General features: G+C 47.9%; 2 protein-coding genes across 2 annotated transcripts; both read left to right on the top strand.

The window, feature by feature from the left end:
* The first annotated feature begins 9,235 nt into the window (after positions 1–9,235).
* LOC118786849 (consortin-like) lies at positions 9,236–13,647 on the top strand. The gene is made up of 6 exons (XM_036542189.1): positions 9,236–9,425; positions 11,104–11,134; positions 11,702–11,788; positions 12,260–12,374; positions 13,234–13,255; positions 13,483–13,647. The coding sequence occupies exons 1-6, from the start codon at positions 9,288–9,290 to the stop codon at positions 13,645–13,647; spliced, it is 558 nt and encodes a 185-aa protein (XP_036398082.1). The 5' UTR covers positions 9,236–9,287.
* A 3,883-nt stretch (positions 13,648–17,530) lies between these two features.
* LOC118787192 (consortin-like) lies at positions 17,531–25,812 on the top strand. The gene is made up of 3 exons (XM_036542657.1): positions 17,531–18,207; positions 24,183–24,324; positions 24,747–25,812. The coding sequence occupies exons 1-3, from the start codon at positions 17,548–17,550 to the stop codon at positions 24,953–24,955; spliced, it is 1,011 nt and encodes a 336-aa protein (XP_036398550.1). The 5' UTR covers positions 17,531–17,547; the 3' UTR covers positions 24,956–25,812.

Genomic DNA, 25,812 nt, shown 5'->3' with positions numbered 1-25,812 from the left:
CTTCAACATAATTTGTCAAGCAAAAAGGCAAGACATATTTCAGTTTGCAGAGATGTTTTTGGGCATTTAATCATGTCATCTACTTTGAGATTAAAAACCCTTGATTACAGGAAAGTATCCTTACGTTTCACTGTGAATCATGATTTCAGCAGGAAGGACAGCTTCATTTCAACTCATCTATGTGTATGTCTATGGCTGTCATACCACTATACAGAATTTCCCACCTCATCAAGTATCATGTAGTACAGTTGATGAATGAAAATAACGTTTTTAACATTTAGTGGGTTTTGAAAGTGGTTAATGAGGCTTCTCCAACGTTGCTCTCCTCTGTTGACGGTTCTTTATAAACCGTCATTGAATTTGGATGTGGCGACTGTGGCCTTCCTGACAGTGCTGAGTGAGAGCAGCGTGACGGGCGGCGATGTCTCCGTGACCGTCCTTTTGTTGTGTAACCGGGGTTTACCGCGGCGCGCGTTCGTACTCGCGATCACAGAATCGCACCTGGAACGCAAACCAATCCGTCTCTCTAACAGCAGTGAGGTGCGTGGCTTCAGCGGTCAGAAACACTGGCATAATCCCACCGCATAGTTTTATCTGATCACCACCTCTCAGGTTAAATGGCAACCATCAGTCAGGACACACGAGAGTCTACTGATAAGATGGATCAGGAACACAGAAGATTTCCCTAAACCGAGATCATTCATGACCGAATATTACGCAGACCACTCTACTACCATAACATATAAAATTCAGTAGCTCTGCTTGTGCAGTTCTAAGCACTGGCTTTCGAGTCCTGCAGATGGTAAACAAGCACTTTGACCCATTGCATCTGCGCGGCTTTAATGCACTGTGCGCAGCAGTTCATCGCAGTGAATTGCCATAGATTTTCTTCATTGCTTGGAAGCCGAAATGGACTAATATAGTTTTTACATTACTGGCGTTGTCCTGTACTTTTATATGATGAAATGCGTTAATGCTGTGTACAGTGCATGCATTTTATAAATCCGTTAAGGATTTGTTATGAGAAAACACCATTTGCGAGGTTTGTTTACAGATATGTACGAAAGCACATGATAAGGGCTTTTTGTCTGACCGTACAATTGTTACAGTCTTACGACGGTTTCGTGTGGTGTAGTGTTTTTCCTGTCTTTTTGTTTGATTTTATAAAACGAAACGGCAGTTGTATTTTCTGTGCATGAATGAAATGCATAAGAGGGCCATGGATCGTACCTCGCCATTGTAATATCTGAAAAGTACCGCCACAGTAGGCAACATTCGCTGTAGCACAGCGTCGTTGTTTGCCGGCGTACAGAAGTCTTTGAATGAATAATTTAGGCTTTTAGATTCGTTTCATGCTGTATGGCTCTCTGTCGCTTCGGAGCGGTAAATTCAGGAGGGCGCAGTTCACTCAGGTCATCCTGTTTGCAGTGTAATCAACGTTAGGCATCTACAGCACGACCATGGTCGCACGTTCACAAACAGCCCCGTGTGCTTCAAGATAAACAGCTCCGTTAATATCGACACTGTCTCTCAAGGGCTTTGATGTTTTTTTCCCCCGTTGTGTTCGTTTTTAACCCCTTTGCTCCTCGCTGGAGGGGAGGGGAGAGCGGCGGCGCACGCTGACCCAGTTTCTCCCCATATCTCTCCTCCAAGCGAGCTCTATTATTCATGACTCCGCGAGAGGAGGGAACGTGAGCATCGGGTCCCCCGCGTTGCCGCGCGACCGCTGTCATCCGCACTTCGGTCGTGACGGCTCGGAGCGGCGACAGAGCTGAAATTTAACACACTTTCTCCCTGACCGTGACACAACAGTGTCGTGACCGATCAGCGCACGAGGTCTGAACGGCACAACGCTGCGCCGGAGACCCGCGCAGCCCGAACAGTGTTGATGTTTGTAGGAGCACCCGAGACATTGTCGGTTCCCTGCATCTCCCCCTTCACCCCCCCAGCGTCTCTAATTTCATCTCCACGGGCACCCGAGCTGCCGTTTATTCACCAGGGTTTACAAACTAGGTGTTTCACACTAGGTGTAAGCTTACAGCCGGTTGAAAGGACGAGTCCGAGAAAGCGAGCCGATCCAAGGACGTTTGAACCGGCGTTCAGGACACATCACGCAGCTCTGTCTATACATGGGCCTTCGAATGTAAAGCCCAAATATAGAAAAAAAATGAGCAAATGTTTTTCAGTTTTCAGATGTTGTTGTAGGAGCCCTCTGATGCAGATATTGAAGGGTTTTCAATTTTTTTTTACGTTTTAGTAAATATTTAGGGAAATGATGCAACGTTGGCCCTAGTTGGGAGCAAAATTTCAGTATTTGTACTCACATTGTCTGAACAAACATACAGAACAACTAAGGATTCATTTGCAGGGTTGATTGCTTATGTAGCCCCATAACTGTATATATCATGAATAATAATTGCACAACAGTCATATTCTTTATGGATATTTTTTATTAATAATAAAAAAGGGACAAAATTGTGTTTACAAAACTGAATTTTGTCTTGGTCCCAGTGTTCAGCCATGTTCATTTGCAATGATAATCCCAAAGACAGTTCTTTTCCTCTGAAAAGCAAAGACGAACATTACACTTGCTGCATAGCGTGTTGCTGTATCCTTTATTGCAGCGCCCTCTCTTCGTCTTCACTGGGAAATGTGCGATCATGTCCTTATGTACATCCAGTGGGGGGTGTACAGATGACCTCTTGACTGGGACCCTGTTTGGTTGACTCCCATCACCTGAGGATGGTCTCTTCTGAGCGCTCAAAGGGCTTCTTGATGTCACTGTCTGTGTTACTGGGCTCCTATTGCCTGAAGATGGTCGCCTTCTCTTTGGTGTGTTGGGAGTTGTGTTCAACTGAATTGGATGAGAACAGAATCAGTTTAGATGTCAAAAATACATTAAGATGCAAGTCAAAATGTTATAAACAGTGAAATATTAAAAATATTACAAACGGTAAATAGCAGAAATGCATTCTCACCAGGGTGAGATCTTCATCTGCCTCTTCGTCACTTGCATCAGTGTCATCTGATTCCATCTCAGAATCACTCTCTCCATCACATTCTGCACACTGTATACAAGACTGGATATTACCTCTACCTCTCAGAGTCAAGGGGTTGGTTCAAATGCCAGAACCAGGTTCAGGAGCCAGAACGGGCCTGGTGAATTCAAGTTCTGATCAGAGACTAGTTGGCTAATGTCACGGCATTGACCCAATCCCCAAATCCCAGTCAAGCAAAGCTTTTCTTTTTTTCTCTGTCTCCACCCTCCATAGTAATCTACCACTAATTAAAATGGGTCTTGGGCTGCCTGCTCAGACCGAAATGGAATTCCTCTAAGCACAGGAGTGTGACGGAGGGTGTGTCTACCGGTAGAATCGCGGGTGGTGGATTACTTATTTGGGCTTTGTGTGCTCCGGGACTGCTGCTTAGGCAGTGTTCCTGAACAAATCGAGTGAAACCCATGCCACAAGGAGGGATTAACATGTCAGGTTGCCTGGATCTCAGTCTGGCCCAAGTTTTGAGGTGACTGCTCTCAACAACAAAGCTACTGTAAATAATTTTATACCTTTTGAACTGTGATCTCTCAATCCTGAAATACCCAGAGGATGTTATACGAGCACTGATCGCAGCTGGGGGGGAGGGGTGTGATATGTTTTATGCTCTGTCGTTCCGTTGCTGGTGATGTCTTTGGTTTTAAGGTCAAATATCTGCTCAGTCAGCTACGCTGAAAAATCCTCCCAGTTTTATTCTTCCCATTTACATTTACAATTCCCTCCCACAAGGACTCTTAAATGTTTAATTTACAACTGACAAACATTTTTTTTTGCCTGCCGCGTACAACAAAGGCCTTCCCACAGATCCGCTCTGATGCGCTAAACAATAGCCGCATCTGTTTTATTTCCCTCCCTGGTGGAACGCAGTGGGACCCCAGCTCGAGCCTGCTGGTGGACGGCACTGCTGTCTTCGGCAGTGGCAGCGTCCCAGCATCCACAGTGCGTGAAAGTGAGCTTTCCAGACAAGACTGTGCATTGTATGGGGGCCCGCAAAGGACAAATTTAGAGCTCTGCAAGATCTTCAAAGAGAATCTTCCCTAGTGTGCTTGCCCTGGTGTGTGTCAGTCAGAACATCTGCAATACACACACAGCAAGCATTTCCAGCATCAGTGCTGGAGCATGTTAAATCTTTCAATCCTTGGCAAATTAAACCGGAAAACAAGGGGAGATCAGCTGTGGTAGAATCAGGAGTCCGGAGGGATAAGCAGCTTTGGAAAGTGTTTTCGCTACAGGGTGACAGAGCGGTTTCATCTGCTGTGCTGAAGGAGACTGAGCCGCTCGGCTCTCAGGGTCTGTGGAGAAAGTGACGGAAACGTTATGTCAGTGCTTTGGTTTACAATGCAGTTGTGCTGAAGTTCAATTAATTTTGGCACTTGTTCCCCCAAAAGATATTTTTTGAAGACAGTAGGGCCCAATCACTTCTTTGTGGAGCTAAGAGGAGGCCAAGTTGTTGGATGAGGGCTGGTGGTCATGGTGGGTACGTAAATGTAGAGGGATGTGTACTTCTGCAATATGCAGTTCTTTCATTTACATTTTCACGGGTGGGGGGGGGGGGGGGGGGGGTAGCTGTGAGAGACTGTACATTTGCTCCCTGTGGGCGGAGCTCACAGTGGCAGATGTTCAGTGCACACCGAAGCCCTGGACTAGGGCTATAAGACAGAGTGGAGTCCTGACCCCTCCCCCCCTTCTGATTCAGTGGATGAGATTGTGCCAGTTGCCGTGGTAGCCCGTAGCTGTGGTTGCAGTGCCCCCTTTGGGGAGAGTGAGAGAGAGATAGAGAGTCACATGGTTTGCTGACTCCACCACTGGGACCGAGAGCCGTCTCCATGGAGACGGAGAGGACGGGACCAGTGGAGCGGCATAGACTGTGATGAACATGGGGAGATAGAAGGAAATGGAAAGGTCATAGGTCAAAGGTCAAAGGGGCATACACACAACTCACAGAGGAAAGAATCACTGATCAGGTGTACCGTTCTGACTGAACTGCACTCTTTTGCTTTGGCTGTGCTTGGCTGTTACAGACTGGATCATTCCCTTCACTGTCTTACAGTGTGTGCTGCTGCAGATATCCTTATTTATGTATTTTAAATGCACTGCTATGCTAAGCTGTGAAGTGTTGATATCTACAGTGATGTACATTTGTACTTCACTCTGTATGCCATTGTACTAAGCTAGCCTAAGCTGTGGAAATAGAAGTCGTGCTGAAAATCCTGTATTAATATCTACAGTGTTGGAGGCCTTACGTAAAGCTATGATGAGATCTCGACTGAGCTCCTTTTAAATCACATTTTTCATGGACCGCTGGAGATATATTTCTGCTTCACTTTACGTAATGGCTCAGTAATAATACAAAAGGGCAGCCAGTCACAATTAGTTCAGGCAGAAATCGGGACACCCATTAAGGGAGCGAGAGTGGCCTACTTCCTGCGCTTGGTGGGCTGAACCTTGGCGGACTCCACCCCAGACTATCAAGGCAAAATGATTGGACCAGGGCCTTTGATCCAGTCTTGACATATCCATTAAGAAGGCAGACACAGTGACAGGGAGGTCATTCAAAGTGTATCGATGCTTGATTAATTTTGGTTTTTACACACTGTCTGTTAAACTCTCTGCAGAGTCAGTGGCACAATGCATAACACGTCTGACTATGGATCGGAAGATTCTAGGTAGTGTAGTGGTAAGGAGCAGGGCTCATAACTGAAAGGTTGCTGGTTCAATTCCCTGCTGGGGTACTGCTGCTGTACCATTGGCTGTAACCGATGTAAGTCACTCTGGCTAAGAGTGTCTGCTAAATGCCAATAATGTAATGTAATGTAAACTCTGTAATAGGATGGTGAATGTGCTAAATGGGTTCCCAATGATCTCGCAGCTGAAGCTGTTTAGGAGTTGCCACTTTATCTGAGGGTTACAGTGTGTAACAATCATCAATATTTTGATGCATGATATTATTAAATGCCTACTTTTGTTGCTTACTCAAAGTCGAGTGTTCTAAGTACAGGCTGAAGTATAGGCTGAACCCCTTTGCTGTGTAATATTCTGACTGTGACTGACAGATGGTGGGATATAATTGGCTGTGATTTGACCTGAAGGGTAGGTTTATTAGGGCAGGGTTTCCTCAGGTCACCATCGTATCAGCGCCCCCTAGTGACTCATCGGGGAAGGTTACTGCGTTATTTTCACAGAGAGATGCGCCGATCCTTCCGTCAGCACCGGTCTTCCTGTGATATACACTGTGTGGATTGTAGCATGACAAAGCGTGGTTTGTGTCGTGGTCGAGCGTATTGGAGGAGTGGTCAAGCTTTACTTCAGCGCCCCCTGTGGGTGCAGAGGTGTAGTGGCAACTCAGGTGGGTGGTGAAGTTGTTTTATTCCAAAGTAGGGGTGAAAATGACAAGAAAGGTAAAAACAAGCATGAGTGCTTGTGTCAGCAGGAGTCATGCTATTTCGCATGATTGCACCACCTATAGGTTAGCATGTGTTCCTTATAGCTAGGGGAAGTGACCTCATTGTGTGTGTCTTGCCTTCATATTTCTACATGTGATCCATGCGGTTTGGCTCCTATGGTACACAGCGGGATCATGCTGTTACCACAGAGTGTGACCATGGCAGTAACGATGGACCTTGAATGATTCAGTTCAGCTCCCTCGGTTTAGACTCAGCAACAGCCCAACATTTCGTTCATATGACCTAATGTGAATTGACATCACAAAGAAGGCATATTTAACCCTTTCGGTGTTAGTGGACTCATTCACCAAGTTTGGATTTATGGTTCAGCCACAAATAGCTTCAGGTACTCCAGCTAAATGAGGGTAACCTTGCATTGGCCATCTCTATTCATGAATGACACATGGCCTAATATTGCATGCCCTATTTCTCTATTTCAGTAGTCAAACGAGGGAGGAGCCTGGGGCCTGCAGTGGGTGGAGCCAAGCTTCATGGTCACCAGCTGAGCTGCTTCATGGAGGACAGACTGTCACGAAGCGAAGAGGCGGTGAGGCGGGGCCTGTGCGGGGCCAGGGACCTGTGCGTGGACCGCGACTCCCTAAGCCTGCCCAGTTCGGACGAGAATCAGAACCGACTGGAGGACGAGGAGGAGGAGGAGGAGGAGGGGGAGGAAGAGGCGGGAGACGAGCAGCTGCAGGAAGGCAGGAAGCTGCATCAGCAGGACTCTGTTAACAACAACGAGGAGACGGACAATGACTACAGACCCTGCCTCTGCCCACCAGAGACCTGGAGCCAGGTCCCCCCCACAACCAACACACAGCAGGATGGAGACACAGGTAAAGCACACAGCTCAGCAGAGACACAGGTAAAGCACACAGCTCAGCAGAGACACAGGTAAAGCACACAGCATGGCAGAGATACAGGTAAAGCACACAGCACGGCAGAGATACAGGTAAAGCACACAGCACGGCAGAGACACAGGTAAAGCACACAGCACGGCAGAGACACAGGTAACGCACACAGCACAGCAGAGACACAGGTAACGCACACAGCACAGCAGAGACACAGGTAACGCGCACAGCAGAGACACAGGTAAAGCACACAACAGACTGGGAGTGGGAGTCAGCGCTCTGTAGTTGAACACGCAGTGCTCCACCAGACAAGCTTTTAGATGAGCTTTTTGACGATCTTGATGCGGTCGTGGGTAGGCCTGGCTCTAGAGTGGAAAATATGTTTCTCATCATGTCTGGTTTCAAAGAGGGAAAGGTGCTTTCCTGGCACAGCAGTTCTGTGGTTGGTGCAGGTCTCAGCAGATGCCTCCAACGTACACTATGCAAATCTCACCCAGATTACAGGCTTGCCATTTCGTGTTGATGAAGCTGCATTTATTTGTATTTTTGTATTAGTTTTTTGTTTTGTGCATGCTGTTTCTGAACATGATTGTGTAACTTGATATACGCCTCTTGTGGGTTTTGATCAGGACTTAAAGCAGTCTCACACCCACAATATTCATACTCAAGAACTCACATAATGTCATTTTATCATGGCTCAGACTCACACCAAGCCTAGCTATGGATGGCTTGGTTTTGGTTCTGTGCAGCAGTGCTTCATTGTCGGTTTGCAAGGCCAGTGATAAAGTGTGAAAGCATATCTGGGGTGAAAGGCTATCTATCAGCAGACAGCATCATGTCATGCCTGCTGCTTGTGCTTAGTGCTGCAGGTAGGTAGCAGCACAGGAACAGGAGTGGGTGAGAGCCAGTCTTTCACGTCACGCCTCGGGGGAGGGTTCCTACAGAGTGTGTGTGTGTGTGTGTGCGTATGTGCCTGAGTGTGTGTGTATTTGAATGTGAATATGCAGCTGTCTGTCTGTCTGTCTGTCCATGAGTGAGTTTGTGAGTGCGTGACTGTGTGTGTCTGTGTGTCTGAGCATGTGTGTCTGTGTGTGTGTGTTTGTACTTGCGTTTGTGTGTTTGTGTGTGTGTGTGTGTGTGTGTGTGTGTGTGTGTGTGTGTGTGTGTGTGTGTGTGTGTGTGTGTGCACGTGTGTGTGTGTGTGTGCGCACATGTGTGTGTGTGTTTGTGTGTGTGTATGTGGTAAGTCATTTGGTCAAGCAGGCTTTAGCTTCCTTTGCTCCCTGCACTGAAGCTGCCCCTGGGACTGCATGCATTTCATCACCTGGCTGATCAGATCCTCTGCATGCTGATTGGCTCAGCCTGTTAATCAGTCCCATGGCAGTTGTGGTCATGTACTGACCATCTTGCCAAAAGGAACTGGTGCCACGGTCCAGGGTCACAGGAATAGCAGTTGAAATAGGCGAGTTCATGGTCCCACTGTGAGTGTTTGTCAGCTCTTGCTCTCTCGTCAGCGTTTCGTTCTTTTCCGAGGGGATTGGCATCTCCTGTGTGTTCTGATGTGCCTTGACGTGGTAAGGCAAAAGCACAGCTTGGAGGGTTTCGTAATTGTTGTGCAGTGCCCTCATGACACTAACTCCTAGTTGTGTTGTTGCCATGCAACACAAACAGGCCTCCGGGGCATGGTTGAGGTTAGAGACGTAGATAAATAAATGAGGAACAAGCATCTTATCTTGTTTAAATTTGGTAGCTATTTGTTTCCCACTTCCCCAGTGATATGCCGGTAATTTACCGGATGCTGTTATCATGTATCGTTCCCACCAGGGTGAACTTAGGCCATGTTTTTTTTTTTTTTTTTTTTTTATGTATCTGTTGGGTTTGTAGGAGATGTCCATGACATCTTCCCTTCTGAGCCCCCAGCAGCCTTCACCCCCAGCCCCATGGATGAAAGACCAGAGGGGTCTCCTGAAAGTGTGCCTGGGCATTGCCCTGGACCCAGCCCCTCCTCGCTGGTCGCCTCCTTGCTGGAGCTTCAGGACCACTGTGACCACCCCCGGCTACCCCAGTGCCTGCACCAGGTCTGTATCATTCACCATCAGTGATACCAGGTCTGTACTATTCACCACTTATAAAGGGTTTGTACTAGTCGCCCTAACACCAGGTCTGTACCATTCACCGCTTGTAAACAGTTTGTATCTGTCACCACTTATAGTATGTCTGTACTATTCACGACCTATACAAGGTCTCTGCTGTTCACCACTTATACCGGGTTTGTACCTGCTCTCTTTTGGGCTTGTTTTAATGTTCCTATTCCTGAGAAACAGTGTTTCCCTCTGGTGAGGGAGGATTGGTTTTTTATGAATAAATGAACATTGAGCAATGTTTAAGTAATGCGTGGAGTCTGTTCTGGGCAGTAGTGCACTGAGATATGATAGAATATTATCTGCCTCGGTCACAGTCAGGAGATAGTTTTACGGCCGCATTTCACATTCCTCCAGATAGCGATAAAAGACTCAGGACTGCACGTGTGTGTCATTTCTCTGATGTAGTAATGCAGGTTGGTGGACGTGTGTGAAAACACTGGTAGAAAAGTACGTGGCAGATGGATAGGTCTCTGTTTCCTTTCTGCAGATGTCTGTTGAATCATTCAACATACATGGTTTTCATGTTAGCGGGTGAATAAATGTATAAAACGTCTATCATTTGCAACATGCTTTAATAGGTTATACCTTGGATAGCTACCTATACTCTACCGTCCAGCTGTCAGACACAGGTACACACAACACCCCCTGTGGTGAGAATGTACCACTGATCCACTGAGGCATGCAATTTGATATTTAAGAAGCGACACATCAAATGATAGTTTGTTGGCATTCATTGACCTTCTAAAGTGGTTCACCATAGTGCAGCAATGTCGGTACAACACATTGAAGAAGATAGAAAATTAATGCTGAGAGAGTGGGGCTTCGTGAATCCAAGAATCAGGGGAGATGCAATTTACTGTCATTAGCTCACTGGGTTGAACCAATCATAGTGCTTTGCCGTAGAGCGGGAAGTCTTTTCATTGGTGCTTATCAGTTATCGATTAGCACAGTGACTCCGCCCCGTTTTGGGGTTCAGAAGGCTGCACTCTCGTCACCAGAGAGAGCCTCGTGCCTCCTGGCCTCACTGGCTGTTTTTCCCCCTCACTTACCCTCTCTCCCCTCTGCCCCCTCCCTCGCTCACACACGCTCACACACTCGTTTTTATGTAAATTCATTCTCACTGGCAACGAGCCACGCAGATTCAACAGCTTCCCGCTCCATCCGAAACGCCAAAGCCGCCATTCTCCAGGCGGCTCTCTTCAGCGCGGCTCTCTTATAGTGAGGGAGAATCTGCAGCGGCTCTCCACCAGTGTGGGTGGATCTACAGCTCGCAGGGAGGCCAGTGTCTGATACTAGCGTATTGACAGAGTGGAAGAACTGTTTATTTGCTGCACTGTTCTTTTAGTACATGTTGTGTTTGACTGCCAGGAGGCCTAACTGTGTGTGCGTGTGTGTGTGTCTGTGTGTTTGCGCGTGTATGTATGTGTGCATGTGCGTGTGTGTGCGCGTGTGCAAACTCACATTTGTGCTTTTGTTCAGAGGTGGTTTTAAAGCAGAGTTCAGTTATGTTTATTTTCATTGTCAGAGAGAAATTTGGTGCTGAATGTCATTTTTAAAACCATGCGAATGCACGCTTCTCATATTTTAACAGTTTTTTTTGTCTCTCTAACAGATAGCTGAAGCCTACTTCCTTGAAGAAGATTGTATCCTTGTCAGTAGATTTACAGCAAACAAGTGTGTGAGCCTTGACAGAGTCAATACTTTATCAGGGTGTTGGGCCTTTCGGTAACCCTATGTGGTGTGGTCTGTTTTCTCACACAAGTGTTTGCACTTTTAAACTGGGTGGACACTGTTATGCTGGTTAGTTGGCTCACAGTTAGAATCAGCGCCTTGTTTCGTGGTCAAAGAGTTTCCCACCAGCAGTTCTTTCAGCAACATAGATATTAATCTCTAGCCTGGAGATTTGATGGTGGTAGTCTAAAAAGGCTTTATTCATCAAGTGTTGTAATGGTTTTATCGCAGCAACTCATATTTGTTTTGAGTAATAATGTGGTGCCATTTGCATGGTTTGGTAGAAGTGCAGATCACCAGGGACAAATTCACAGTGAAAACAAGAAAAGGATGCAGAAGAATCGTCTGAAACTGGGCTACCCTCAGCCCAGTTTGGACCTGGCTCTGGTCTGAGTTTACGAAGGCCTTTTTTGAGGCAGGACTGCAGGATGTTGGGTCCGTCACCAGTTTGTTGTCCTTAACCGAAAGCCTTTGTGCAGATGAGCGGGCGTTTCAGTTCCTCCAGCTCGAGAGGCTGTACCACGAGCGCCTGCTGTCCAATCTCGCCGCCCTGCAGGGGGAGTGGGGTAATGCAGCTCTCCTCTCCTCTGTTCCGCTGCTGTGGAGTATTCATAACCCAAGCGGTGCTGTTTTACCTTTTAGAGTGCCATTGAACCCCAGTTGCCTCATAGATGTACATTGCATTTACATTTATTCATTTGGCAGACGCTTTTATCCAAAGCGACTTACAAGTGAGGTAGAGTACAACGCAAGCAAAAAACAACAAGGAGTCAGTCATAGATAGGATATAGGCGCCTTCTGAGCACATAATTAATTTAAAGTGGTTCAGTTTGGGAACTTCTGTTAAATGGCTGTTTCAGCACCTTGCGTCTCATTGATGTTTCTCTCTTATACTGCATTAATGTCCTGTCTCCTGTGTGGCGGTGACCGGAGTGTCACGTGGCTCACAGCGCCGGACAGCGGTCACACCTGTATACCTGGCCACCGTCCTGGTTCTTAGGCTGACCCCTCCACCTTGTGCCGCCTCTGTCTTTCAGAGTCCAGGTGGAAGGCGTGCCGGCAGGCGGAGCGCAGCTCCAAGGAGAGGGCCCGCACTGATCTGGGATCAGAGCACCTGGAGACACTGAGGCGGATCTGCAGGTCACACCGGAGGTGAGAGGAGGGGTTTCTGTGGATCTGGCAGCACACAGCGGGACAGTGTACTTCTGTAGAGGATGGCAATGCCCAACACAGCAGTTAAAGAGTGTGGAATGAGTCTCTGTTCTACAGTACAGGGAGGTGGGATTGGTGAGGGGTGTTTGCCACAGAGCAAGACTGGCTCAATATAAGAATCCCCACAAGGATTACAGTTACATCTTTGTTTGTTTGTTTTTTTACTCCATTTCATTTTTCACCGACATAAACTTTGCCTCCGTGATGTGTAGACTACTATTCAGAAAGGGGTTGCAAGCTCAAGTCCCAGCTGTGGCACAGCTGCAGTGCTCCTCTGCTGTACCTCCAGCTTAGTGAGCAAGCTCCAGAGTTGAACAGAACCTCGAACATTTAAAGTGGGGGCTTTGTTTTAAAACATCCTGGAAGATTTTACGTCCTTATTGGAGAATTGAACTCCCAGTTTACCTCTCTCATTGAGAGGCACCTGATCCGCCCAGGTTCACCACAGCGTGGCGCGGCGGTCGCCCACACACAGCCCGAGAGACCACACAGAGACACGCTGATGGTTTAAACACATGGCCCCGTCGCCGCGCTCACAGCAATCCGAGACACGCTCTAGGGTTTCAGCGCGGGAGACGTGCCGCGCTAATATTAGCCTCCCGGCGAGCGGAGCGTCCTTAAGCCGCGCGGCCCGTTCCACACGCCATTTCCACCGCAGCGGCACCCAGGGACCCAGTAGCCCCTGCTACAGCCTGCACTGACTGTTCACTCTCTCACTCTCCCTCTCTCTCTCCTCTCTCTCCGTTTCTCTCCCTTTCTCTCTCTCTTTCTCTCTCCCTCTCCTCTGTTCCTTTCACAGACCCTCTCTCGGCACAGAGAAGGTAGGCGACCCGCCGCTGTGTTACCAGCGTGCGCTTATGAATGTGTGCATTGCACGTGTCTGCGTGTGCCTGTGTGTCCTTGTGCGCATGAACGTGCACATACGTGTGCGTCTTTGTCCGGTGGCGTCTCCGCATTTGCTCGCATGTACATACACGTGTGCATGCGTGTCTGCACGTCTGTGCGTGTGCGCATTTGCGATGACGGGCGCGTCCCTGTGTCCCCGCAGCACGCTGCCGCGGACCCGGAGCCGAAGAACAGCCTCACCTGCTGGAGGTGGCCAGGAGAGCAGAGGTTGGACGGCACCTCGCTCCCATGCAGTATAGGTGAGTTTGGACCCCCGCTGGACACTCTTTCCAGGGGAGGGGCAGGTCGCCTGCACAGCGTGGGTTAAGCAGGAGATACCAGAAAGGTCCTGCTCTTTCTCTGGGTCTCTGAGTGAGATCAGCTCAAATACGCAGCGACATGAAGTTACGCTGACACTCTAGTAAGTGTGTGATAGGGCAGAGTTCAGGCCTCAGGCATCGTCCTGTCTATTTAGGAGCGCTGAAACTGAGCACATTTGGCAGGAGTTATACTGACTGATTGAGATTTTTATCGTAATTTTAGTTTGCATTCTTTCTTCAGCACTTCAGAAATTGTTGATATAGTGAACCTTAAATTAGGGTTTTCCAATTTAACTGGACCGCTTTTATAATAAGGCAAGTCAGGTGCCCTGTCTGTCCAGGAATAGAAAATATATTTAATCTCCTCTTTCACTCAAGGGCTGGGTGTCAAAGAACATCTAAATTTGGCGGAGTCTCCTTCTCCATGTCTTTGAAGCCTTTGCATCTGTATCTGCACTTAAGCTGGGATAGCAAAGGCCAGAATGTTTCTCTCTGACACAGTTGTCTCAGGGCTGGAGGGATGTTGGCGTTGAACATATCCCATAATTCTTCTCTCTTTGTGGATCTGGTTGGTTATATAAGGCTGTTGTGCCTTCCACACCAACTGCCGATTTTGAGTTGTGCTGTGGTCTCACACACCACCCCCACTGTGGCCAGGTGACCTTTCAGCTCCTAGGCGACCACCCAACTCGATGCGAGTTCTCATTACATTATTGTCATTTGGCAGACACCCTTATCCAGAGTAACCCTACACACAGTAGGTTACAATTTTAACCATTTACACAGCTGGATATTTACTCAGGTACTTGTGGGTTAAGTACCTTGCCTGAGGGTAGAACAGGACTGCACTAGTGGGGAATCAAACCAACATCCTTTTGGTTACAAGCCCTGCCCCCTACCACTACACCTTAGGTTACTGATTTCTGCCCTGTCTGGCCAGCCCATGGACCTGCCCTAAAATTGGTGCAACGTTGCCATGGAAGCGCAAGCGACTATCACAGCTGTCGTAACTGACCTGTGTGAGAGGGTAATTTTGGTTTGAGAGAAGTATGAGAGGAAAACCTCACACAGAGAATCTCACGCAGAGTGTGGTATAGTGGTGAGGAACAGGGTTTGGCCAAGGTTGTTATACTGAATTGCCTCAGCAGATGATCAGCTGTATAAATGGATAATGTGAAAATTGTAAGCTACGTAAGTGGCTCTGAATAAGATTGTCTGCTAAGCAACTTTAATGTAATGTAAGGTAGAACCTTCTCATCTTCAACTGCTGCTTCACCCAGCGTTATAAGAATATGAGGCATGAGTTTTAAGACACTGAAGGAAAGCTTTGTTGGACAGGATTTTCTTGTTGCGTTTTTGCGTGTCTCACATGCACAACCCTTACATGCAGGTCAGGGAGTGTGTTTCTGCACCACAGTGCCACACTATTCCAGAGGAGTTGCCAGCACTGTGGTATGTGGTGTAACCAAGTCCTTTTCTTGCTCAGGCAGAAGGGTGGTGGATAGGGAGCTGTCTCGCTTCTGAACAAATCCTTATTCTCCTCCTTTTTCCTTGGAGCGTGGCGATTTGTGTGTTTAGTGTAATGGCTTTCCCCATTTCCTCCCGGCCTGCGCTCTGTCTCCGGAGCTGCCTGTGGCTTCCTGCGTTATTGATGAGGCGGGCCTGGTCTGAGGGCACAGCGGCGGGCACAGTGGCTGGCACGGAGGTGTGCGTTTACATGCGCGCAGGAGCGCCACGCATTGTGTTCCGAGGCCCGGTTTCACTTTCACTGTGCGTGTGTGATCTCCCCCACCCCCCACCTCCCCTGCTGCCGCACATCCGCCTGTCACCTCATCCCAGCTCTGCTTTCAGACCAGGCTATTCACCCCATCCCAGCTCTGCTTTCAGACCAGGCTATTCACCCCATACCAGCTCTACTGTTAGACCAGGCTATTCACCCCATACCAGCTCTACTGTTAGACCAGGCTATTCACCCCATACCAGCTCTACTGTTAGACCAGGCTATTCACCCCATACCAGCTCTACTGTTAGACCAGGCTGTTCACCTCATCTCAGCTCTATTATAAGACCAGGCTATTCACCTCATCCCAGTTCTGTTATCAGCCCAAGCTATTCACCACATTCTAGCTCCACCATTAGACCGGCCTATTCACCCCATACCAGCTCTACTATTAGACCAGGCTATTCACTTCATCCCAGTTCCGTTATCAGACCAGGCTATTCACCACATTCTAGCTCCACCATTAGACCAGGCTATTCACCACACTCTAGCTCCACCATTAGACCAGGCTATTCACCACACTCTAGCTCCACCATTAGACCAGGCTATTCACCACACTCTAGCTCCACCATTAGACCAGGCTATTCAGCAGACCCAGGTTTCAGCACAGGCCTGTGGGTGGTACTGAGCTGGAGGGAGGACTGCCACTGCTGCTGCCAATCTGCTGTGGTAAATGCACTTATTCATTTGCACTAAGTTCATTATGTGAGCGCTTGGGCCACACACTTCATACAGACACAGGGATGGCAGCCATTACCTTTAGGGACAGGATAAGAGTGAGAGATAGTGAAGGAGGAACGGAGATGGAGTGAGAGAGAGGTGGGAGGTAGAGACAGGAACAGTGAAAGAGGGATAGAAGGGGGGAGGGATGAAAATGCAGAAAGAGAGAGAGGTGTAGGGTAAGTTAGAGAGTAAGAGGAAGGGAAATTTGACTGAGTAGTGGGCACTTGGGTGTTGCATTTACCAAGCAGATCGCTGGGAAATTGCTGCTAAGGAAGGAGCCACTCACAGCTCTTCCATTAAAACCCGGTGCAACCTTTTGCAGTGGGCAGGTAGGTGTTGCTTTAAGAGAATATTACATCTGCCTTTCAAGGGAAATTACACTCCCTGGGCCCCGGCTGACCTCAGGACAGCTATAATTTTACATGGGACTTACATCACCTTTACCTCTTGTCAATGCATGATGGGCAGCCTAGCTCTGAATTTGATTATACATGACTGACAGGTTGTGCTTTCTCACAGAACCTACAAATAAGCAAGCTTTCCCTTCATGCTGTGCAGGCAGTGGTCCCTGGCCTTAGTCTGCACAGAGGGAGCAGATATCCCAGGGCATGTCTGGAGCCGCTGCTTTCTCAAGCCTGTGTAATGTCTTACCCGGCCTAAGGCCATTTAACAGCTCTGAGCTGCAGAGCTAGCAAGATTAGCACAGCTCTGTCTGGAGTGCATGGTGAAGTGCTAAGACTGATACGCCGATACGCCTGCCTTTTTCAGACGCGCTCAGTGCAGCGTTCAATGTGTCAGCATAAAATCCGCTCAGGGGAGGCGCGCTGAAAAAACAGGAAACCCGAGCCTCTCTGTTGTGACACAGACCGTGGCCGTTTCTCGTAGAGGCAGCTCTTAATGGGTGCAGGACACTTTGCCATTCCTTTTGCACAGACTGAGAGAAACAACAACCAAGCTGGCAGTGAGGAAAAGAACAGAGAAAGGTTTCACAACACGAAGAGCCCTGTGACATGGGGCTCTGTAGCCTGCTCCTCATCTCAGTCACCGGTTTCACTGCAAGCGCCTCATTCACTAAGACACCAGGTGTGGCCGTCGTCCTATAGGTCAGACTGCTGTACAAACAAGGCAGGGCTCGTTTTACACCCAGGAGGGGTGGAGCCAAAGAATGGACTGTGAGGTCACAAACAAGTAGTTCCGAGTGTAAGAGGAGGTGGTGATCAGTCCTAGCTACTCAAGGGTGATAAATTAATTTTTGAAAAGGAAATATTCATGTGTGAAACTGGGGGGAGGGGGGGTGCTCTGGCTTAGAAGGGATGGAAAGATAGAGTGAGGGACAGAGAGAGAGAATGTTCTGGTAACATTGACTCTGTGTCTCGCAGACAGTGGCACTGAGTCACCACGGCTGATGGAGGAGCAGCTTGGCGTCGAGGACGTCCCCCCAGCAGAGGGGGCAATCGAAGCTGCTGCACCGGGAGCAGCGGAAAAGGACGCTTCCACGCTCGACCAACAGAGGGCGTCGCTATGCAATTCCGACTCCTCCCCTGCTCTCGCGGCCACGCCCACTCCAGCAGTGCCTGACAGCCACTTCACGGATGAGACTGTGCGTGTGGGCGGGGGTGAAGTGGGCCCGACAGGCGAGACGGAGCCGCACACTGATGCAGGACCAGAGGGTCTCCGTGGAGACCAGCTGACTGACAGCTCCTCGCAAGAGGGGGCAGTTCCCGTGACACCTCCCTTGGAGAGTCTACCTCATGAGACAGGCCCACAGATAGAGGTGGGGGACTCCATGGACGTGGGGCTGCCGGGGGCGGGGCAAGGTGTGACGGAGAAGGGGGACACGCCTACCGCCGGAGCCGAGGACAGCGGTGGGGCGGAGGAAGGGCGAGGCCCTTCAGTGGGCGGGTATATGAGCCAGTTGTACGCTGAAAGGCTGGAAATGGGCTTGGGGGAGGAAATTGAGAAAGACAGAAAGAAAGCTGTCGGCGCAAATGGCCCAGAGGAGTTCAGAGAAGGCGAGGAGGAAGCTGGCCTGGATGACCTGGCCAGACGCATACAGGTGGAGGAGGTGAGACGGGATGTTCACTGTCAGTGTGTCTTTGTCTCTGCTTCCTGTTCATGTGGATGCAGTCATAGACAGAACAGACATGGAGTCCTACCAGAATTAGAATGACAGGGTCTTTTCCCGCTGTGTGTGGAGGGAAATTTGAGTAGTGGACTAAGGACAAGGCTAAGTATCAGATGGTGTGGAGAATGAAGATGGTAAGAGTGATTGAGGGTTCATTACATCTGTGGGCTGAACCATCTCCCTTTAGCGCTCTGTTCTATCCCAGTCCAGACACCTCGTGACACGCATCTGTTCCTCTGTGAAATTATAATTTCCGCAGCTCAGGGTCAGAGATTGGAGTGCCCATTTTGTCAGATTGCAGAATTGGGGGTCATGACTGCCCTGTCTTCTCATTTTTGGTCAGAACAGGCTGTAAACAGACTTCAGATGTTCTCCTTATAACATACCATCAGACCTTAATAGATTCAGGCTACATACACAGATAATGGTATAACACCAAATTATATGAGTATTCTCATCTTTCTTCATGACTTATATTGTGAGGATTCATTTTGGTTTTATGAAACTTGAGTGAAGAAGCTGCTTTTGACTGAGTGTCACCCTTCTTGTTCTGATGGAAAGTGTGATTGTACCTGACAGAAGCTGTTATGATTGCAGTCCTGGTCAGTGATTGGTCAGTAAGCACCCCGCCTCCCAAATGCATTGATTGAGACCACTATTCAGAAAATGGGAATGGTCATAAGTGCTGGTTGTGTGCTGTGATAGTTTGGACTGGCTGATTAACCCTTGTACTCAACCAACTTCTAAGAATCCTCTAACACTAAACTTTAAACCTCAAAGAGCATCCACGGGGCCTCTGGATGACCCCTTGGTTTATCAGTGCGCTGTGGGACTTTTACCTGTTCTTTACTTAAGCTGATAAAAGGAAGGAGAGTTTGTTAAATACTCATTTTGGTTCTGGGGATAAAAAATGATTACTCTCAGTGCTTGTGTGTCTTTAAACAGATTTGCTGGTGAGAGAAACCTATTTTGCACATAGAGCTGTTTAAGGTCCACAGAAATCAAAATACATAAAAAGAATGGTGTACTTGTGTTTTATTTAGCACATAAAATCAGGTGTAAATGTGAGTGAAAACCACATGCAGCACTACACCTGCTTCCTCTGTGCACACCCAGTGGAACTGCAGTCAGAGCGAAGAGGTGAGCAGTCCTTTATTTATTGCAGTGTCAGGCTGAACCCAATTAAGTGACTGCCCTCCCCGCTGGGCTGATCCAGGCCATCACTCACCCACCTGAAGGGGGGAGCCTTTGAGCATGCGCAGGTTTGAGCAGGCAACTGTGATCGTGATGGGGGTTGAAGGCCATTCACCGACGTAACCAAGGCAAACAAAGGCTCCAAAGTCTAGCAGTTGTCTGTACTTTTGGCTGGTAAATTTGAGTCTGCTGCTGATTTCCCTTGTTTGGTTGTGACTAATTTGACAGAGGTGTGAGTCGTACTCCCAATACAAGCAGTTTGAGCCATTCCAGGTTTTACTGCAAGCAAGTCAGTGCACTATAGGAATCCATAGCCACCTCTATCCTCCACTCTGTGTTCCAACCTGCTTGTAGTAAAAACCTGGACAGGCTGAAACTGCTTCGCTCCAGGATCCATACTGGAGTTACACCAGTGTAAAAAGCCGATAACCTAAACCCCACTGGGAGGAAGTAAGTATTGCGTGACATTTTCATCAAAGCTGTAATCTAAGCCCTGGCAGCAGCAGCAGTAGTATTCACATAGCCAGCACACAGCACCTCTAAGTTTGGGAGCATGAACAACATTAATGCCATGGCAGGAGTCCTGCAGCAGTTGTAAGGAACGGGGCTTATAAGCCAAAGGTTGCCAGTTTGATTCCCCAGCGGGGCACTGCTATTGCGCCTTCAGACATGGCACTCAATCCACATTGCCTCTGTAAAATATCCAGACTGTGTAACCGGTGAAGACTGTAAGCTATGTAAGTCGCTCTGGATGGGAGTGTCCACTGAGCAGCCGTAGTGTAATGTAATGCTCGAGGAGTAAGTGCTCTTGACGCTGTGTCAGCATTGAGCCTATTGGCGAATCTATTTTCAGGGTTTGAATAGAAACGTCCACCAGGTCTATGTCACAGCACTGCCCCAGGGCGTTCTGGGTAAGCAAGGTTATTCAGCCTTTCCTGAAAATGAGTGCATCTTCAGTGCTGCACTACCTGGTCCTGTTAGGATATCCCCTAGAAAGGGCTCCACTGGTTTGGATTACCCCTCCTTGGTCCCTGGTTATGTGGGGGAGGTATGTATGTACAGGAGTTAAATTATTTATTTATTTGTCTGTGTTTGTAGTGGCTTGGTAAAGGGGCATGTCTGATGGGCATTGCTTCTCAGCCAATAGCAAGAGTGGAGACAAGCCAAGGTTTTTTTTTTTTCTTTTTTCTGAGAGCCAAGCTTCAGATCAACATAGCTATTCTTTAACTGAAATCAGTAGGGGCCAGGATATGGACAGGCTGCTATAACACATCAGTTACCGTCAGGGTAACATAAATTTGAAGGATGTGGGTTCAAGTCCTGAGCCGGTCCTCACTTCAGTGATTCATGTGGGATTTGTGCAGTGAGCCCCACATTTGTCTCACACAAGGGTTTGTTTCCAAGCTCTCTGCAGCCTGCACTTGGACATTATTCACTAGAACTTGGGAGTGCTGGCTTATGTGTGTGGTTTTCCTTTGACAGGCAGGTAATCTCTGAGGCCCACTTAGGAATTCTGTTTCTGTGGCGGCTAGTGTTCAGTTCAGTCTGGTGTATATGATGGGCTGTAGCCCACTGGTGTTTATCCAGACCAGCCAGTGTAGCAGGGTTACATGGGGACAGTGCAGATCTCCATAAATCTTCACTGGATTAAGTTCGGATGATTCAGTCTGTTCGGTTTTTGTTTTTGCGTCAGTATCGCAGGACTCCAGGGACGGACGGAATACAGGCCATTTCGCATCACTCGACTGTTCCGCGTTCTGAAAAGGAACACTTTCCCTCCGGCCAGTCATTCCGGAATCCTGTATGCAATCTGTATGCTGGTCCCAGCGGTTAGAGGGATGGAACTGGTGGTTTTAGTTAGTTGACGTTTCCCCTTGTGTTGTTTTAACATGTTGAGACCCGGGGTGAACTCCAGGATCACACAGGGGCCAAATGCAAAGCAAAAATGCATTACTGCCGCAATCAGCAAGGAGGCCGCATTCGCCTCCAGTCAAGATCTGGGGTCGTCACAGTGCGATTTGGGAAAAGTGGTCAGGGTGTCAGTGAGGGGTTACAGCATCAGCTTTGGGGTTTTTTAATGGAATCAACATGCAGTCGTCTCTCCCAAACTCCCAGAGGGACTATGGGCCCCCACCTACCTAGAAGACAAGCACAGCCAGTTTTTATGCCTATGATTAATTGCAGTATTAAATCATAAACTTGGCAGCTATTCTTGTCACAGATATGGCACACTGTGATTATAAAAATCATCCTTATTCTTATTGGGAGATTTATGATTCCTACAAGCAGTATTTAAAATATTTAAACAGTGTAGGAATAATTCTGTTCTAGTGTTTTTGATCATTATATGCGATTGATTCTGCATCTGTCATTCCTAAAATGGACTGCATTCTGTCAGTCTTTGAATTAGGATTCCTGTCCCACCAGTGTGTTATTGGTCTTGCTGGTATTTGCAAGCACTGATGCCCTCTTCAGCAGGTTTTCACACTGTCTGATCTTTTCACACGACAAAACCTGTTTAATTTTGGTCTGACGCATTTCACAGTTAGACAAGTAGGTTAGGGTTAGTGTGATCATGCATCCACTTGACCATCGTAACAGTTTGTTGTGATAGATTGAGAGTTTTGGTCCTGGCCCACAATGTGTTCCCACAAACGCAGCAGTGTTACTATGCCTGTGTGCTGCGCACAGCCCAGTTAATGTTTAATGATGAAGGCAGCAGGAAGGTGAGAAGCTGGTGAGTTTTCAGTGCAGTCTGACATCTCCTAATGCATTTAAGGTATAGCCTCAGTCCCGAGGCAGTAAAAAGTGAACTGTGGGCTTGTCGGAAACTCAGCGGTTTCTCGGCTGAGTTAGAAGAGGTTTCTGGAAGTAGCAAAATATTAGCAAAAACACAAAGAAATGAGGTGGTGTTATCACAAGGTTACTGTGCTATGCGCATGTAAATTAGGAACGGGAAAAGCTTGTTTATAGTGTGTTCGGGCATATTAGCTAGACACACCGAATGACAGGCTGTTATTATGTGGCGGGTAAAAAGCAGGGAGGAGAGCGTGACTATGAGTCCATATGCAGCTCAGTATCTCACAAACAATAGGTATGTTTGTACAGCTCCTGCCCCTCGCATCATATGTGTTCTTTTTCATTATTACATTATTACATGATGTCCATTTAGGTCCTGAATTCACCGAATGGGAGTGCAGGTCACAGTAACGAGGCTGTTCCTGTGCTAGTCTAATGCCTTTGCTGCTGACTGTATTGATGTTAACATCAATTATAATCACTGGGCTAATTATAATCAATGGGCTTTTCAGGTTTCACAGCGCTCACTCTCTCTGTCTGTCCCGCCATCTCTTTCTTTGTTTTTGTCACTCTCTCTTTATTTGTACTCCCTTCCCACTCTCTGTGTGGAAAACATTGAATCCTCAACAACATCCAGACACATGCAGTGGATGTTTTTGTGACATCTGATCTCTGATCCCTGACCCCTCCCTTAGCGGCTCTCGCTAACACAATAGCTTTGTGGTTTTGGCATCCATCCTGACCACAAAAGGTTGTCGAGTTCAAGCCAAAGATTTTAATGAGGTCATAAGTGCAACCAATGGATTGTGGGTAATGATGCAGAGATAGAATTATCCCCTCTCCAAGGGATGTGCTTGTTTATCTGTTGCTCCTAACGCACTTCAGTGAATGATGATGTCACACTGAGAAGCACATCACATTGAGTGGCTGGGATCGTGCTCACTGTCCTGTTTGTTGCCCTGGATACTGTTATGCTGTTTTCATTCTTTTCCAGCCCATCTGAATTATTCATTTGAAAAGAGCCCTCCTCTTAAACGGTGCATTCTCTGGCTGGTGGTTTCCATTTCATTCGGTTCCTTGCTCTCCTCAACAACAACAACAACAACAAAAAAAAATCCAGTGTGTGCTCTTTCACATACATGAAAAATGTAGATGTGATTTCTGTTGGCCCCATGCAACAGAGTGCTGTATTGATTAGGGAACTGGACCCGTTACAAGGTTTGAATCCCGGATGAGCCCCTGCTGTCTCCAGCCATTTAGAAATTCAGCTTAGAATTTCATCTGCATAGGTCAAGGGGGACAAGGGCGTATGCTAGGAAAATAATGATGCGATATGATGTAACCTTGGAACATGTGAAAGACACTTTCTGCAGTGTATTTCTGTAGCTGCAAGGAGGTCTAAAAACCAAAAGCCTGCACCACACTGACCAAAGGGAGTGGGACGGTGCTGATACAGTTATAATATTTTTCATAGTGACAGCAGATGATTCACAGCTTGCTGAAAGCCTGCAAATCCCTTGTAATTTTACTGACCCTGTATGTCTTTTGTGTGGCTGGGCTTTGGCCAGCACTGAAGCGCAATACCAAGCTCTGCTTATAGTGACATCTGGTGGTGATAAGCTGCCAGTGTGGATATTATTTGTTAGCTGACCACTGGCCCAGAAAGGTCACTCACCCAGAAATGTGCACGGTACTGTACCTCACGGTCAGTGTGGGAGAATCTCTGCAAACGTTATTTGATATGCTAAGTGCGGCAATCTTAAAACACCAGATTCAAGATCCATTGTATTCACAGTGTGTTAAAAGATGATAAAAGAAAATACTTGACACTCAAGCTTTTTGTGGTTATAGCAGCCTCATTCACAGCAGTCAGTCATTTGGCTCTGGCCTGACCCTCTCATCCTGCCCCCCCCCCACCCCAGATCACTCCTGCCGCAGGCCTGGTCTCTATCCTGAAGAGGCGGTCTTCATTGGAGGGAGCCCCGCCCCGACCCCCAGCTCCACCCAAACAGGTCCCCAAACGCAAAGTACGCTTCAGGGAGCCGGAAGAGGCCGTGGATCACGGTAAGGGTCCAAACTCCTAGCAATGCCCTGATGTGCAGCGGTTTATTAGTTGGTGTCACTGATTGTTACCGATAGCGGTAATGGGTACATGGCTGTTCGTGGGTATTTTCACAAGATTGGCAGATCTTTGTGTGTGAGTGTGATTGCACGTGCGTATCTGTCAGAATGAGAAGGAAGTCTACCCACACACTGTTGTGAGTCTCCAAAGTGATTTACTGCAAAAAAACAACAACAAAACATTGTCACCCTGACAAAGACCATGTAATTCAGTGTTTTGTGTGTTTTGTTTTTGCAATGAGTGAGGCAGCCTGGAGCTTCAAGCAGTGACTGTTTTAGTTTCTCCTGTTTTTTAACCTCTCAGTACCCTGCACCTGTACCAGGTATTAGGCATGTAAATGGCTCCCTTTTTCTCACACGTGCAGATGAAGTGGGCGGAGACTCCTGGCTCCTCCTCCTCCTGCTCTGCTTGGCCACCGTGGTGATCAGTGTGGGCGGGACCGCGCTCTACTGCACCCTGGGCAACGCCCAGTCCAGCGTGTGCACCGACTTCTCCCGCAACGTGGACTTCTACTTCAGCCAGGTGCAGCGTGGGATAGAGGAGCTCCGGCAGTGGCTGTCCCCGGGCTCGTAGCAGTGCGGCGGACACCTCAGAGGGAGGAGGGATTCTACTTTTTGGTAGCACCTGCCCCGCCCCTTTTTTCCTCCTGCCAGCCTTGTGTCTGCTACCCTCCCTTGGACAACACCCGTTCTGTGGGGGCATGTGTGGGTCCGTGTGTGTGTGGGTGTGTGTGCGTGTGTGTGTGTGTTTGTTCATACAGAGCAGCTGTAAGAATCCACTGAACGCAGCCTTTGCCGGACTGTGGCCTGTCTGAATTCATAAGCTCACCAAGCTGCTCATCGATCGACCTGCGTCTCGGACAGCACCTGAACCCGAGACGCCACCTTCCTCCTCCTCCCTCCCTCTGAGGGAAGACAGTGGCCCATGTGACCATGGACCCGCCATGAGGAGGAAAAAAAAACCTCTGTTTTTAAAAAGGAAGTTCAGTTCACCATTTACTGCCATTGTCATGGAACATAATCACAGACCTCATCGCAACCACAGAAGCTGCATTCTGCAGGTTGTGGTTTCAGGTGGGGAAAGAAGAAAAAAGTCTTAATCTTGTAAATGATGAACACTTATTTAATTAATATGCCTGTACTTTTTTGCCCTCTTCTTTTCAGAGGGTGACTATTGTAATGAAATATTTTATGGTCTTAAGGAAGTGATAAGTAGCCTTGGAAGTAGCATCGACTCGTCACTTATCATGTTATGAAAATCCACAACAGGGACAGGGAAGCAATATGTAAGTTAAAAGAGTCTGAGGTTCAGGAGTATGGACAGCGTCTGACAGAAGGCACTTATGCCTCAGTCGTGCACCTGTTCATGTAAGATTGTGGATTGTGGCTAACATTATTTTAATCACTGTCATTGTTTCTCTGTCGCTCTAA

Source organism: Megalops cyprinoides, chromosome 12, assembly GCF_013368585.1.
Source record: "Megalops cyprinoides isolate fMegCyp1 chromosome 12, fMegCyp1.pri, whole genome shotgun sequence".
Lineage (NCBI taxonomy): Eukaryota > Metazoa > Chordata > Actinopteri > Elopiformes > Megalopidae > Megalops > Megalops cyprinoides.
Note: the sequence above shows the minus strand (reverse complement) of the source record. Positions and strands in the feature narration are given on the sequence as shown.

Excerpts from the sequence above, each read along its gene's own strand:
- LOC118786849 (XM_036542189.1), top strand. The coding sequence starts at position 9,288 with ATGGATGAAAGACCAGAGGGGTCTCCTGAAAGTGTGCCTGGGCATTGC. Across the intron at positions 11,135-11,701 it reads CTACTTCCTTGAAGAAGATT|ATGAGCGGGCGTTTCAGTTC; the intron begins GTATCCTTGTCA and ends GCCTTTGTGCAG. Across the intron at positions 11,789-12,259 it reads CGCCCTGCAGGGGGAGTGGG|AGTCCAGGTGGAAGGCGTGC; the intron begins GTAATGCAGCTC and ends TCTGTCTTTCAG.
- LOC118787192 (XM_036542657.1), top strand. The coding sequence starts at position 17,548 with ATGGAGGAGCAGCTTGGCGTCGAGGACGTCCCCCCAGCAGAGGGGGCA. Across the intron at positions 18,208-24,182 it reads GACGCATACAGGTGGAGGAG|ATCACTCCTGCCGCAGGCCT; the intron begins GTGAGACGGGAT and ends CCCCCACCCCAG. Across the intron at positions 24,325-24,746 it reads GGAAGAGGCCGTGGATCACG|ATGAAGTGGGCGGAGACTCC; the intron begins GTAAGGGTCCAA and ends TCACACGTGCAG.